A 13,956-nucleotide genomic window follows, 5' to 3' on the forward strand; every position below is an offset into this window, starting at 1 on the left:
GAAGGTAATGGCGCAATATTGCCATTGCTACTTTTCCCGTCATTTAGCCGTCGCACTGTCTAGACTTGACGCCCAGAGTACGCAAGGTTCTACGGATATAAAACCTAGTCTCTTGTACAGTCACCTTGCCATAGACGGCTATTCGGATGTTCCAAAACTTATGCATGGGGCGCCCCATGAAGCCCTGCCGGGATAAGAGGCTGAGGAGGAAAGATCAATTAGGCGGCGGTGGCTCGCAATCCAGGCTCCACACGGTGACTTTAAAACGTACAACGGCAGTAGGTAGCCCGGGAGTGAGGTTAGCCACCGAGATTCTCGGATATGGACCCCTTGGCTTCAGCAAGGAATTCGTGGGCAGCAGGCGGCAGCATCGTGGCAGTAAGACTAGACAGACGTGTAGCCCAGGAGGATGATCGGACGAGTCGATCATGATCACGTTTTGTGATCGGACTGGGAAGCCGCCTGGATTGTGGTGGGCCAATTGCCTGGCCTTTCAGATACTCCCAATCGCTACCGTCGTGATCGTGAGCACCGCATGGGTGCTGCGCCAGGTGCCAAGTCTGCGCTCAGCCGTTTCCGAAAGCTAGCCAGATGCTCGTAATCGACATTGCGCGCCCCAATCCGGGAGGACGGAAGTGGTACCCGGGATCTGTGCTTTAAATAGCACCTCCCCCGCACCTCAAACAGTCCTCCAGCAATAACCAACTATGGAATTCACTCCTATTAACGAAATCGAAAAGGTTCGTTCATCCGATCTCTCGCATTGCTATCTCGAACTCCCACTGATGGATTTCTTCGATAGATCCACGCTGAGCTTCGTTCCGGTTTTTACTCCGGCAAGCTCAAGTCTATAGCATACCGGAAGTATCAAATCTTGCAGCTTGGATATCTCCTTCAGGACAATGCCCAACGAATTGATGAGGCATTGACCGCAGACTTAGGCAGGCCATCTGTCGAGAACTATTTGTACGTTCGACAGTTTGTTCTACTTCCTAGACTAACATATGCGTATCAGCTTGGAGATTGGCCCATGTATCGGAGAGGCGAAGAAGGTGTACCAGAGTGTCGATAAATGGGCCAAACCAGAGAAGCCGGCCTTCACCTTCAACTTCTTCGCCATGCGACCAGTCATTCGGAAGGAGCCCAAAGGGGTCGTCCTGATCATCAGCCCATTCAATTATCCTTTGTGGCTTACAATCGGTCCAGTGGTACGTAGGCATCTTCCTGCAAGGTTTCATCGCACTTATTTATCCGTTAACAGTTAGGCGCACTCGCTGCTGGTAACGCTGTGGCTATCAAGCCCTCAGAGAACGCGACAGCCGTCAGCGGCCTTCTCACTGAACTGATACCAAAGTACCTCGACAGGGATCTAGTGCGCGTCGTCAATGGCGCCATCCCCGAGACAACGAGGCTACTCGAATTGCAATGGGACCACATCCTTTACACCGGTAGTGGGCGAGTCGGCAAGATTGTTTCCCTGGCTGCGGCGAAGCACCTCACTCCTATCACCCTCGAACTAGGGGGAAAGTCCCCTGTCGTCGTCGACCCGAGCTGCGATTTAGAGACTGCCGCGCGTAGAATCATGTGGGGAAAGATCGTGAATGCAGGACAAACATGCGTGGCTCCCGATTATATCCTTGTCCCCAAGGAGTTCCAAGATACCCTTGCGAACGCCCTCAAAGACGCGTAAGTCACGCAAGCCTCCCGTTGATCGATTTTATCTGACTTCACTCTCAGATACGACAAATTCTTCCCGGAAACAGCTAAGCCATCGACTAACGGCACATATTCCCGCTTGATCACCCCTCAAGCATTCAACCGAGTAAACAAGTTGTTGAAAGGGACACAGGGGACGATCGTCTTTGGCGGTGAAGTGGATGAAGCCACGAAATACATTCAGCCTACAGTCGTTAAAGATGTTCAGGCGAATGATACCCTGATGAGCGAGTAAGTCCAGGGTTTGAGTGTAATCCCACAAACTCAGCCTTTTGTCTAGAGAAATATTTGGCCCTCTTCTGCCCATCGTCCCCGTTAAAGACATAGACGAGGCGATTGCCTTCATTAACGCACGGTGAGGAGCTCGCTTTCGTTGTCTTCGCTCTTCTCATATTCTATTCAGCGATCACCCTCTCGCACTTTACCTATTTGCTACCGACAAAGGTATCAAAGCCAAAGTATTCGACAATACTCAGAGTGGTGCCGCAGTCGCAAATGAATGTGTGATACACCCCGCTGGTACGTAGATCAAGGTATTGTCACCGAACCGGGAGGGGGGACTGACAGTTTTTCTGTCTCTTCTAGTGGAAGGTCTTCCGTTTGGTGGGATAGGACCTAGCGGATGTGAGTAATAATTCGAAGCCTTGTGTAGGTCGTTTTCTGATGACACCTACTACAGCTGGCTGCCACACCGGGAAATTCACATTTGATACATTTACTCACCTGCGCGCCTCAATGGATTCTCCAAGCTGGTATGTGTGCCACCGTCCTCGTCAAGTGAATACAGTCTCACCAATTACCCAGGGTTGACATGATGCTCTCCGCCCGGTACCCACCCTATACTGTAAGTGATTCATCAGCCCTGTGAGGATCCGGCTACTCACTCGACTCTCCATGCCCGCTAGGCTAAGAAAGTAACCGCAGTACGCAAGCTCTCACCATCGAGCCTGCCCAAGCGGCCCAGTGGTCCTCCTCTTCCTATTGTTCATAAACGGTGGGGTCGCTGGCTCTTTGTTGCCGCCGTTATGACTGCTCTAGCAAGTGTTCTAACCAAGAGAACGTAGATCCTAATTGGGTCTTCGTAATCCTTAATTATTGTGTAGATGTTCCAACACGCCGCCCATGAAAGTGAAGTCACACGCTTCACTGCGATCTCGTCTTCTTGATGGATCGTCGGATATCATTAAACCCCGCGCGAATGAGCGCAGATGCCTTTTGTACTATGAACCGGATAGCTAACGATCTCATGATATACCGCTTTCAATACCTACTTAATACCTATCGCTCCCCAGCCTTTATACAATACAACTTCTTAATATACGGCTGCAAATATATGTTAGCTCTTTGAAGCAAATTTACACCGGTGGGGTCATGGGCTTCCGCTGATCGTATCTCTGATCACGCCACTGGATAACGCTGGAAATTCCACAATTCGGACCATGAACTCACCAAGACGTTGGGATAACCAGGATATTACAACAATATATTTATACCACCTTCTTGCTTACCACGTACTTTAGGCTTTCCCGCTTCTCGAACTGAAGATGGCTTACACGAACCCACTTGCCTCCTTAGCTCCTGTATTGCGAAATAAGTCACGTGATGTTCCCAAAAGGGACACAAGGAGTTCATGCATCCCCGGTCGTTGACAATTACCAGCACGACTTTGCAGCGAGGATTCAAATTGTTGTGAAAAAGGGGAGCTATTGTCGACTTCGGGACTTCGGGATCCAAGGTTCGGTTGCCCAATTGTAATTTGGTTTCCTCATTTACACCAAAATTAACCGAGCAGGTGCTATCTATGACATTTCGTGTATCGAAGGTCACAAGTCCCACAAAAACGTGTTGGGATCGTAGCTTATAACACGTTCCCTCGAACTCAGAACTGGCCATTTGCCCATTCCCTCTCCACTCAAAGGTACCCCTCCTCCTTGTACCACACCTTGGGGACGAAAGGTCAGCGGCCCCGTGAAGACACTCTCCAATGCCCCTTTTCGCGGTGAAACAATCGGTCCATCCGGAATGTGGTATCAGCAACAACGCAGCATGTCGGCGATCTGCTGGTATTCTGAGCCTTCCTTTGGATACACTTATTCAAGTCCTATCCTTTGCGAATCCACAAGACATTATAGCACTTCGGAAGGTATGTGCCTATCGTCCCTCCACGGCTCGAGATATAATAAGCGGTTGGATTGCCCAACAATATCTCCTTCTAGACATGTAGAGCACTCATGATCGCTACCTGCCAACGGATTGTATGGATTAATGCTCTACGATTAATCTGTGCACAACGGGGGATATACACTCGTTCGTTTCCTGTCAAGGAGATGTCTCTTGTTCAATTAGAACATGCAGCCACGACTCCATTCAGATTCACTAGCCTTCTTCGACATTCCTCGCGCTCCCAAAAATCCCCTTCACCAACTACCGCCGCCAACTCCACGTTTTCATCGTCTGCCCATCCCGTGGCGATTCGTCTTCTTCAACCACGCTTACCGAGGGACTTTGCTGGCGACGTTGGGATTTTCGAGTCCTCCTACCTAGTCCCTGGTGGAAGGTTCCTCCTTACACGTTCTTCAAGAAATCTCCTGCAAGTTTGGGACCTCGGCTACAGCGCTGATATGATGATCAAGCCTGAAAGTGTCGCGTCGCACCACTTAGGCGATGGAGAGCTTCAATTCGATCCTGATGCGCAAATCACGCAAGACGGGGAAGGTCTCCTTGTGTTTTTGGCTTCAGAGAAGTTAGCTTCCCTTTAATTGATCCTGAAAACGTGTTGACAATGTGCATTACAGCGTGTTCAGGATATTCGAAGTCTACCCCCTCAGTGAATCGCCGTCCTTTAGAAAGGTTGCAAGCATCGATGTCGTCCTTGGTGGGCGATGCGTATACGTCTTCACGTCGACTCTGATCATATTCTATATGAACCGCCGCCTCACCGTTTGGGATTACGTCGAAGACAACATCGTAAGCTGGACGATCCGATCAGCCCAAGTTTGGGATGTACGTTCTTTTCCATTCCTCAGTCGGCATGCATTGCTAAGTAATTCCCATACGCGTAGATTGCTGTATCCAACTCCCATGTCACCCTGTTGGACCAAGGGGGTTTCTCTATTTACAAAATACCACCCATGCGGCCTCGCACTCAGGTCTATCAGGCTCCACCCCAAGCTTACGTCTCACCCCAAGTGCCACTCCTCAGCGTGCAATACCCCATCAGCTCAGTTGTAAAAGTCGCGGACAATTGGTCTTGGTATACCTCCGTGAACGACAACCGGCCCGTTCACTTCGATGTTCTAGGCGTCGGGCTTCCTATCGCATCTCCCGAAGCCGTCTCCTCCAGTGGCTCGTCGTACATCTATTCCCTCAACAACCCCTCATACAGCGACCCAGATGTCGTGGACAGCGATAGTCTGGACGACGACAATACAGGGACGAACGGCGGAGAGGCCCTCATCATCGCCAGATACACACTCAAAAAGGTTAAGAATCACCCCCGCGACGGCCTACCCGAATACATGCCGGTCCTCGTAGAACACGTTCGCCTAGGCGGCCACCTCCAACCCAATGTCGATAACGCTCGCTCTATCAGGACCGGTAGTCGAGACCTAGTCCTCATGTGGCCATCGATGCAAGGGAAGAAGCTCCTCGTGTACTACTCCGATTTGGAAGGAAGTGGGCAGACGACTGGGGATGTACCTTCGACCGATGGTACTCCCGATCGACATGATTCGGATGAAGTACGCCCACCGAGGACAAGGCCAAGGCCAAGGATTGCGTCATTGGAGATATCAGGAATGTTTTCTGGCGAAGTCATCTGTTGTCCATTCGCTGGTCGGGTGTGTTCCATCGACGAACAGGGTACCATTCATGTCATGGACTATGTTCGGCCAGTCGGGTCGTAGAGGCATGATAAAACACGAAGTCGAACTCGTCCTTCGTAACTTGTAATCTTACACCGTCGGTCGGAAAATTTTGGAGTTATTTATGCATTTATACGTCACCTTCGTGGTTTGTTCGTGGACATTCCCCGTAGCAACAGCTGTCGCTTCATAGTTCATGAAACCTGTATGTCTGATTTACCGTAACGAAAATAACGACAAATATATTTTACATAGGCCTTCTGTCTATCATATCAGTCTACTGATATTAAATTCGTATAGCGTGTCATAACGAGAAAAGGTCCATGAATGGCGCAATGGCCACGAGCGACATAGCGAGCGTATATACCCATTCTATTTCAGGGCGTACAATGACTCCATCAAGCTACGAAGGAAATCCTCACAAATTACTTTTCAAGTTGCTCCTGACCGCAGACTCTGACGCACCTTGAACAACATCATGCACCAAGTCCAGCATATGCTCCACGATCTCTTGGGGTGTGGTGACATGCCAGCTAGCCAGTGTCCGCTTGCTGCTGTGTCCAACGGCGGTGGTGAAGACGGCTTCCTTGTGGATAGCTAGATCGACGGCGGGGAAAGTGGTCTGGCTGCTCTCGGAGGGGGTAGAAGGTGAAGACGGGGTGTCGTTGCCGTCAATGAGCGTGACGGAGATGGGGGCATCTAACGTGGCTTTCGTGGTACCCGGGGGGAACAAGCTGAGGGCACGGAACATGTCTTCGTCCGTCTAAACTCCCAGTGATCAGCAACGGAAGATGCACGTCAACTGTCAAGACAAACCTTATCGTCACCGGCGCAGAAGATGAACTCTGAATCGGGGTTCCTGTACAGAATTCGCTTGACGATTTCGCCCTTGTTGACCGCCACCGGTCGCACCTCCAAGTTCTTCTTTCCGACGAGAACTACGTGCAAGGCATGTTAGATCATACACTTCCGACGCGTTCAATCACTCACCCTCAATGGGTCGCTTATGGACCAAGTTGTTCTCCAACAAATCCTGGCATTGTCGGCACTGGAACAACCCCCACTCTGGATCGGCACCCCTATAATGCCAAGTAATCGAGCTCTTCTTCACCTCGATATGGCTTCCCGTCGTGCGCTCCGTGTAGTACTTGAAGATCTCCAGCACCTCGCTCATCCACGACATATCCAACTTCTCCGTAAAGTTCACCCATTCAGCGGATCCGCGTTCGCGCATGAAGCCTCCATGCTCAGCGCTGAATCCGACATTGCGTAAATGTCCAAGATGTTGTTCTAGGAAGGCGCCGTCGCGACCGGAGATGATGTAGACAAGATTTGCTGGATCTGCGGAGAGGACCTCGAGTGCTTCCAGGGTTGCCGCCGAGGGAACAGCCATCGATGGCGTCTTCACTATCGGGGCAAGAGTGCCCTGAAAGATAGCAAGATAAGTTTGAAATTCGACAAGGAATCCTTATCTCAAAACCACGAAAACTACTCACGTCGTAGTCGAAAAGGAATAGTCTCTTCTTCGCTGCCTTGTATCGGCTGTTCAAAACATCTCTGGGGATGTATGGAGTCTGTCTAGCCATGCCCTCACCACCCATTTGCCCGAGTAGCATTTTCACAAGAACGGAAGCCCAATGATGCGAGGTATGCGTTGACACGACCTTATATAGTTTTCGGTGGCGCTCAGCTTTTTCGGCGTCGGACATCAATAAACCCCTGTTCATGGCAGCAGCCACTCCCTGTCATCGAATTTAGCATCCGCCTATCGACGCCCCTCGACGGAATACTCACCCCGAGATCCCAGGGATTCACCTGCAGAGCATCTTCCATATTTTTGCTGATGCCCATAAACTCACTGAGCACGCTGGGGCTCTTCTTCGTCATCTCCTGAGCGATAACGAACTCCATCGAAGTCGTGTTCATGCCATCTCTGAGAGGAGTAATGACACCCAAGTCAGCCACAGATAAGAGCGCGTAGAATTCATCCTTCTTCAGGGTTTGGTGGCTGGCATGGGGGTGACATCAATAACAGTAAATCGCGTTCAAGCACAGACGTACTAGTGGTGAACGGGGATGAAGTCCAAGCTTCCGTATTCGCCGTTGATGTGTGAGACGAGCTCGCTGACTTGGCGCTCCAATTTAGGGCTGTCGGTGAGAGCGGGTGAGGTGACTTGGATGAGAACGACGTTGCCGATCCACTCTGGGTAGTCTTGCAGCAACTTCTCGAAGGCACGAAGCTGACGGCAATCGGTGAGTCAATGTATACACCGGGAAAAGCACAACATACCTTCTGCAACACACCCTTGACGACATCGAGCTTGTCGCGGCCGACAATGATCTTCTTGCCTTCGTAAAGATTGCGAAGCGCCACAAGTTTCGGTTGGATGCCCGGGCGAAGACTGAGCAGGTCACGTTAGACTGGCTCAAGCGAAGAGAAATGGTCTCGAACATACACATCTCTTGATACTCGCATAGCATCGATACCCACTGGGCAATGCATCACGGCAGCGGTGTGACTCTCGACATCAATCCCCTTCGACGTGGTCTCGTATCCGCACACGCGGACACACGTTGAAGTAAAGTGCCGAGAGTAGGCATAGGTCTGGAAGCAGATAAGGTTCGCGCCGAGCATACCATCAAGAATCTCTTTGCGACCTAGAATGCCATAATGTCAGAAATATACCATGAAATCAAATAGCGAAGGTACTAACGAGGCAAGCAGCGGAAAACTTCGCTGCTAGGAAATGGTGTGTGGACGAAAAGCCCGATAGTGGCATCGGGGAGACGGTCACGTATCATCTTGGGCGCAAGGAGAAGGTGGTAGTCATGTACCCAAATCAAATCGCCCGGCTGGTACAATTTCTCGACCGTCTGTGCGAAGAGTTCATTTGCCTGAACATATGGGGGGTAGTATTGGTCCGCGGAGGCATATTCAGTCGCGACATCCTGCCAAAGAAGGTAATGGAAGAGCGGCCACAAAGCTGCAGGCGTATTCAGCAATCGAAGTCTCCGTCAAGAAGCTGCAGCACTCACTTTGCTTGCAGTATCCATCATAATGGCCGTGCGCAACCTTGTCGTCCACCCAAACGGGGACATAGCTTGTTTTGCGCTTCTTGAGCTTAGCTTCGCCAACTGGGGACAGGGGCTCGTTGTCGTCATCGTCTACATCCAAATCTCCGTCGGTCTCCTTCGCGACGTATCCTCGCAGCGCCTCCTCCAGCATGCGGCGGTCGCCGTCAGAGACGGTGTTGGCGGGCACACGTTCATTCGGGTTGGTGGCTTGGATGTCGCCGGTCCATCCGACGATGAACTGCTCATGTGTAGTAGCCAAAGAACGGATACCAGAAATCATCGCAGCGTGGCCATACCGGGGTTTGAGCGTCCACGCAGTAGAGCTCTGGGCCGGCTGTGGCGTAGTGCTCTCACTGGGTGTGATCCAAGCTTCAGGCTTCTCGCTGGACGGACTGGGCGGAACGTCACCGGCCTTGCTCGGCGGCGTAGCGGGTGGGCTGGGGATGCCAGCGCGGGTGTTTAGGGTGGCGACGACGGGGAGGTAGTGGCATACATGGATGATACGGCCGCTGAGGGCGATGTCGCGTCCGCGTAGCTCGTTCTCGAGCGCCGTGATCTGGGAGCGCACCTGGTCGAGCGAGACGTCGTCGCCGCTCCGTGTGTAGGGCTCGTGGAACGAGTCCAGGGGTATGGAGCGGTGCGAGTTCGACGCAGTGGGCGACGTGGAGGGCATTTGTGGTGGTGGTTGAGAGCAGAACAGAGGCGCAGATGATGACGATTATATTTCGCGCGATAACTACTTCGGCGATTCCCAAATTAGGAAGTCCTGTGCTAAAAACACTCTGCCTGCACTTTTTCGAGCGATCATGCCCAAATCTCTCAACCACCCGACTGATCTGCGAAGTATCTCCCTCATGTTCTGGCCAGCAGCCCCGTCACCCAGTACAAACGCGTGCGAATGCCTACCACACGAACGTGCTTTCCGGCCGTATTTCCTACCAAATCCAAGGTCTCGAACACCAAAATGATTTCACTCGACTCTTGGGGTGCCTGTAGACGGCCATTGAGACGTGACGTACTCGCTACGCGGGGGAATTCGACCGCTATCCGGACTAGGGGAAACGAGAAGTCGATGATTGTCCGCGATGGGACGACGCTTGATTCGTGGCTGCGAAGCACGGTCTATGATTAATGGTGACGGCAGAGAAGGAAGGGTAGGTGCTGTGTGGTATAGAGTGCATCCACAGTGGACGGGGTACACATCCTCCCCGAAAGACCCTATGAAGTAGGAGGGGTTTTGGGGTGAGTACGTATGCGCGTACCGATCATGATCATGAACCACGACCGGTTGCGTACAGTGCAACACATGGAGGAATGAAGTAAACAATGTACGGCATACGCTCCAACAATTCCAAACAACACCCCCCTTCGAGGCCTCTGTCCTTTGCATGAATTTGGCGAGGGTGAGAACGTGCATGCGATAAGCCCGGCGTTAAGATACCTGACACCGAGGCCGCTTCTCTTCCAGCTATCCGTGCATTCTGCGCTGCGCTTCGCGGCTGTCCGTCAGGCGGAGGCACGGAACCGCATCAAGGAACGGGGAACCTGCGATGTGAAGAAGGGCGTGTTGCCATCATCAGTCCATGACAGACTTGAGTACCTACTGCTTCGACTGAGTAATGCAAATCAGCAAGGAATGAGAAGACGCAGTGACAATCGAGGCTTCACCTATCTGACGTGGCCTCACTGAAGAAGGTTCACCGCCACCGAATACAACACCCCGTCATCCACCACACAGCACCGACTCGCCGGGTCATCCGACGCGCGGAATCCGTACCACAGCCACTCTATGAGCACGTCGTGCATGTTCATCGGCATGAACCGCCGTTGATTGATCGCGCTGAGGAGTTGATACGCGAATGTGCATGACGTGTATGATTTAGAAGGGGAGGGGGGAAAAGGCCACGGCGTAGAGCACATAACTGTCATGATGGCCTCGTCGCTCACAACCTCGGCGGGAGGCTGGTCGGCCATGAGCTGTTGTGGAATGAGCGGGACGTCGTTGTAAGGAAGGACTGCGGGAGTGTCCAGTGAAATGGCGCCTTCGCCCTGGGATGATGTCTGCGTCGGCGCGTCGATTGAGCAGTTCGAAGTCACCACAAGTGTCGGGTCAAACAAAACAGGAGCTTCATCTGTAACCTGTCGGGGGTGACGGTCGGGTTCGGGAGCGACAAAGGGGATAGAAATCAGCGCAGGTGCAGGGGAGGCATATCCTTGATCACAGCTTTGCTGAACGTCTCGTTCCAAGATGTCAATCGACGAAGAATGCAAAGTCGCATCGGGAGAGGACGTCGTTCCACAGGGAGCAAGCGGTTCACTTTCTTGTCGTTTACAGCAACCGGAGACCTCAGAAATCGCTGCAGTAGCAGGAGGCGCGTATACTTGACGGCTTCCAGACACTGATGGCACACTTTCACAGCCTTGCTGACCACCTCCACCGACTCGTAAGTAGGCGTCGATATCCTCAGTGGACATATGAAAGCTCTCCGTCAATAGCGAACGCAACGAACGGTTCTCCGCAAGGACTCTCCGGGCCTGCTGCTGCAACGTGATGCTTGCCTATTGAATGTCGAGGGGTTAGTATCAGGCCATTGCCGTGCCGCGCAGGGCGCACCTGAGCTCCCTTTTGCTCGAGCTCCCGTAAACGGGCTTCAAGGGACGCGATGTACTCCTTTTTGCGCGTCCTGCACCGTCTCTGGTTTTCCCTTACTCGCTGCACTTTCGATGCTTCAAGTGCTTGCGGGTTGGGGGTTTCCTTGTCGGTCATGCCACTTTGATAAGAGTGATCTATGAAAAGTGCAGTAGAGCGCTGAACGTTACTACGTTGAACGCTGAATGTGAAATGAACGTCTATCAGAGGGGGGTCCTACTTTCGAGTACGATAGTTTCCCTCGAAACGACAATGGTGACGTGAGCACGTGAGCTCGGGAAGGACCAGGCTCTTGAGCCTGTTCTCAATGTTAAACGCTCTTGGAAACGTCGTCTTGGGCTTCAGATTGACCACAGGCCATTCATAGCTCACCCAAGTGTCATGGATAACGCTCGCCTTCGTCATTCAAAGCGGCATAAAAATCGAAAGCGGCAATTACTAGATCCTTAATAGACGCAACGACAAGGCAATCCGCGAAGCTGTCGGTGAATCATTCGCGGCTTACGGTTTTTGAGTTGTCACATAGGCACTTCCGGGTATGGTATGCTGGCGGACGCTGCTCGCGCCCACAAGGACGCAAATTGATATTCAAGGTATAAGTGGTGTCTCTTTATAAAGCGAGGAACAAAAACATTTTCCGCAGCGGATACTTGATTGAACGAACGAGAATATCACTCCGATTTACTCAATCTCCTTGGTTTGAACATTCTTCTTCCCATCTTGTTCTCCTTTTTATCCACAGGGCGAAGTATGTGAGCCCAAGGAGCACGGGTACCTAACCAACAAGGGATCTCATCAACTCAAGCCCCAAAAGGTACCGAGATGCGAATTACCTCCACTAGAGGACCTATGGTGGCTGCGAGCGCTTCGGGAGAGTCAGTCCCGAAGTTAGCTACGGCAACAGCAATCGCAAGTTCCTATAAAGGCTCGAGAGTGAATAAAAGTGTATGTAGGAGCGACTTACGAAGTTATTTGATCCCGCTGTGAATGCTTGAACGACGGCCATATCATAACCTCCTATGATACCTCGGGACTTCTTCCTCGTACTTAGATAGTACAGCGTGAAGAAGGTCAAGAACCAGACGATGACGAAGTACTAAAGACATCGTGAGTCAGCCACGCCTTGGTATGCCGAACTATAAGCATACCAGAATAAGAGGAACAAAGATGCGAAACACGGAACCAATGTTGTCGATGATTCGCTTTCCCTTGATTGATATATATGAGTCAACCCCAATGAGCTCAAGGAGTACTACGCACTTGATATGCAAACAAGACGATAATTGTGTAAAGCAGGCCCAGCAAAGCTATCGGGCCGATTATTCTCAGGAACCTCTCAAAGGAGCGAGGTGATAACAACGATCGAGAGACGAATCTCGTAACAAGACCAGCTGCGAGCGGTATTCCAAGATACTATTGTGACGCACGTCTGAGCAGCTGCCATCAGCTGTAAAGAGAGAGAAACATACTATGCCAACGCTGGTGGATACCTCTGAGTAGTGGAGATGAAGAAGAGGTCCGTCCGAACCTAAATTTGATCCCAGGATGTTTAAGAACAGGAGGGCGTACGGAGCAAAAAGTACGATCTACAACGGTGGGGTGTTGATCAAGGCAACTTTATAAGTACGAAAGATAAAACTTACCTGCAATAGCGAGTTCATGCCCACCAAAATTGCACAGTATTCCATGTCGCCTTGCGCAAGACCCGACCATATCAAAACCATGGCTGCGAGACAGTAAATCACACTAATGCAAGTTCGTAGACATGGGCATCCACTCACCGATACATCTAGCTATATTCGTGATCACAGTAAGATTCGGGATTATTTCAACCGATCAATAACCGCGAAACTCACCGACGCCGATGAGCAAAACACCTTTTCGCTCACGTTCTAGGGACGCCTCCGGTAAAGTAGCCCAAGCGAGGCCAAGCATGATGAAGGGCGCGACTATCCAGTTTAAAACAAACGAGATAGCCATGTGCAACCAGATTCTTTTCGACGAGAGCACCCGACCGAGGCATTCATATTTGATCTTTGTTAATACCGCTGTTGACAAATAAGACATTTTCTGGTGGAAGTCGTCGAAGAGCTTACGCCACATCATAAGTAGGAGGCCTATCATGACCGCTGGGTTGGTGAGAGGATAAGCATTTATTATACCATTCAATGGGTCACGTCGGCTTACGTATCGATACACCGTTCCACTGAGCACCTCCGAACGCTACATGTACGCCATTCTCCTGAGGAATAGCGTGAGGATGATATGCACTTAATGCATACGAAGACAACTTACCGCATATACCCCAATGATGACGCCCAGAATCATGGCCACCAGGATGAAAAGTGCCAACCATCTGTCTTACAATGGGTATCGCCGTTGAGAAATACGAGGAGGGTCACCTACCGATCGAGGAAAGACAGCGACTTGAATAATTCTAACCCCATATATGAGTGCGATGTGTCGTTGGAAAGGCCCGAAGCTTACTCGACGCTTTCACTGGCTCGACAGGCGGTGCCGATGAGACCTGATTCGAGTCGAACTCCTTTATCTTTTCCGGTTCCATTTCTAAGTACTGGTCAGTGTTAGTGCACGGTATAGTCAGGCAGGGGCTCACTTTCAGAACGCGGGGGAACGAGAATTCATGGACCG

The 13,956-nt window shown here is 51.3% G+C and overlaps 5 protein-coding genes across 5 annotated transcripts; 2 read left to right on the top strand and 3 right to left on the bottom strand.

The window, feature by feature from the left end:
• Window positions 1-707: 707 nt before the first annotated feature.
• PC9H_008391 (uncharacterized protein) lies at window positions 708-2,584 on the top strand (the record flags this gene model as incomplete). Its single annotated transcript, XM_036777902.1, has 10 exons — window positions 708-740; window positions 803-966; window positions 1,016-1,208; window positions 1,262-1,686; window positions 1,738-1,947; window positions 1,997-2,071; window positions 2,120-2,235; window positions 2,302-2,340; window positions 2,396-2,468; window positions 2,521-2,584. 10 exons carry the CDS (start codon window positions 708-710, stop codon window positions 2,582-2,584), a joined length of 1,392 nt encoding a protein of 463 aa, XP_036629330.1.
• Window positions 2,585-3,700: 1,116 nt separating this feature from the next.
• On the top strand, window positions 3,701-5,621 carry PC9H_008392 (uncharacterized protein; the record flags this gene model as incomplete). The annotated part of the gene is made up of 4 exons (XM_036777903.1): window positions 3,701-3,859; window positions 3,933-4,459; window positions 4,512-4,683; window positions 4,779-5,621. The coding sequence occupies 4 exons, from the start codon at window positions 3,701-3,703 to the stop codon at window positions 5,619-5,621; spliced, it is 1,701 nt and encodes a 566-aa protein (XP_036629331.1).
• A 356-nt stretch (window positions 5,622-5,977) lies between these two features.
• On the bottom strand, window positions 5,978-9,327 carry TPS2 (threalose-6-phosphate phosphatase; the record flags this gene model as incomplete). The annotated part of the gene is made up of 11 exons (XM_036777904.1): window positions 5,978-5,982; window positions 6,045-6,342; window positions 6,396-6,517; window positions 6,570-7,005; window positions 7,076-7,321; window positions 7,374-7,587; window positions 7,641-7,819; window positions 7,870-7,981; window positions 8,036-8,237; window positions 8,294-8,563; window positions 8,616-9,327. 11 exons carry the CDS (start codon window positions 9,325-9,327, stop codon window positions 5,978-5,980), a joined length of 2,796 nt encoding a protein of 931 aa, XP_036629332.1.
• Window positions 9,328-10,337: 1,010 nt separating this feature from the next.
• Window positions 10,338-11,421, bottom strand: PC9H_008394 (uncharacterized protein; the record flags this gene model as incomplete). Its single annotated transcript, XM_036777905.1, has 2 exons — window positions 10,338-11,213; window positions 11,269-11,421. The coding sequence occupies 2 exons, from the start codon at window positions 11,419-11,421 to the stop codon at window positions 10,338-10,340; spliced, it is 1,029 nt and encodes a 342-aa protein (XP_036629333.1).
• Window positions 11,422-11,989: 568 nt separating this feature from the next.
• PC9H_008395 (uncharacterized protein) lies at window positions 11,990-13,870 on the bottom strand (the record flags this gene model as incomplete). The annotated part of the gene is made up of 13 exons (XM_036777906.1): window positions 11,990-12,079; window positions 12,138-12,221; window positions 12,269-12,400; window positions 12,453-12,512; window positions 12,565-12,717; window positions 12,774-12,890; window positions 12,948-13,030; window positions 13,149-13,352; window positions 13,401-13,433; window positions 13,492-13,546; window positions 13,600-13,660; window positions 13,711-13,741; window positions 13,792-13,870. The coding sequence occupies 13 exons, from the start codon at window positions 13,868-13,870 to the stop codon at window positions 11,990-11,992; spliced, it is 1,182 nt and encodes a 393-aa protein (XP_036629334.1).
• Window positions 13,871-13,956: the final 86 nt, after the last annotated feature.

Source organism: Pleurotus ostreatus (genome assembly GCF_014466165.1).
Source record: "Pleurotus ostreatus strain PC9 chromosome Unknown scaffold_6, whole genome shotgun sequence".
NCBI classification, from domain to species: domain Eukaryota; kingdom Fungi; phylum Basidiomycota; class Agaricomycetes; order Agaricales; family Pleurotaceae; genus Pleurotus; species Pleurotus ostreatus.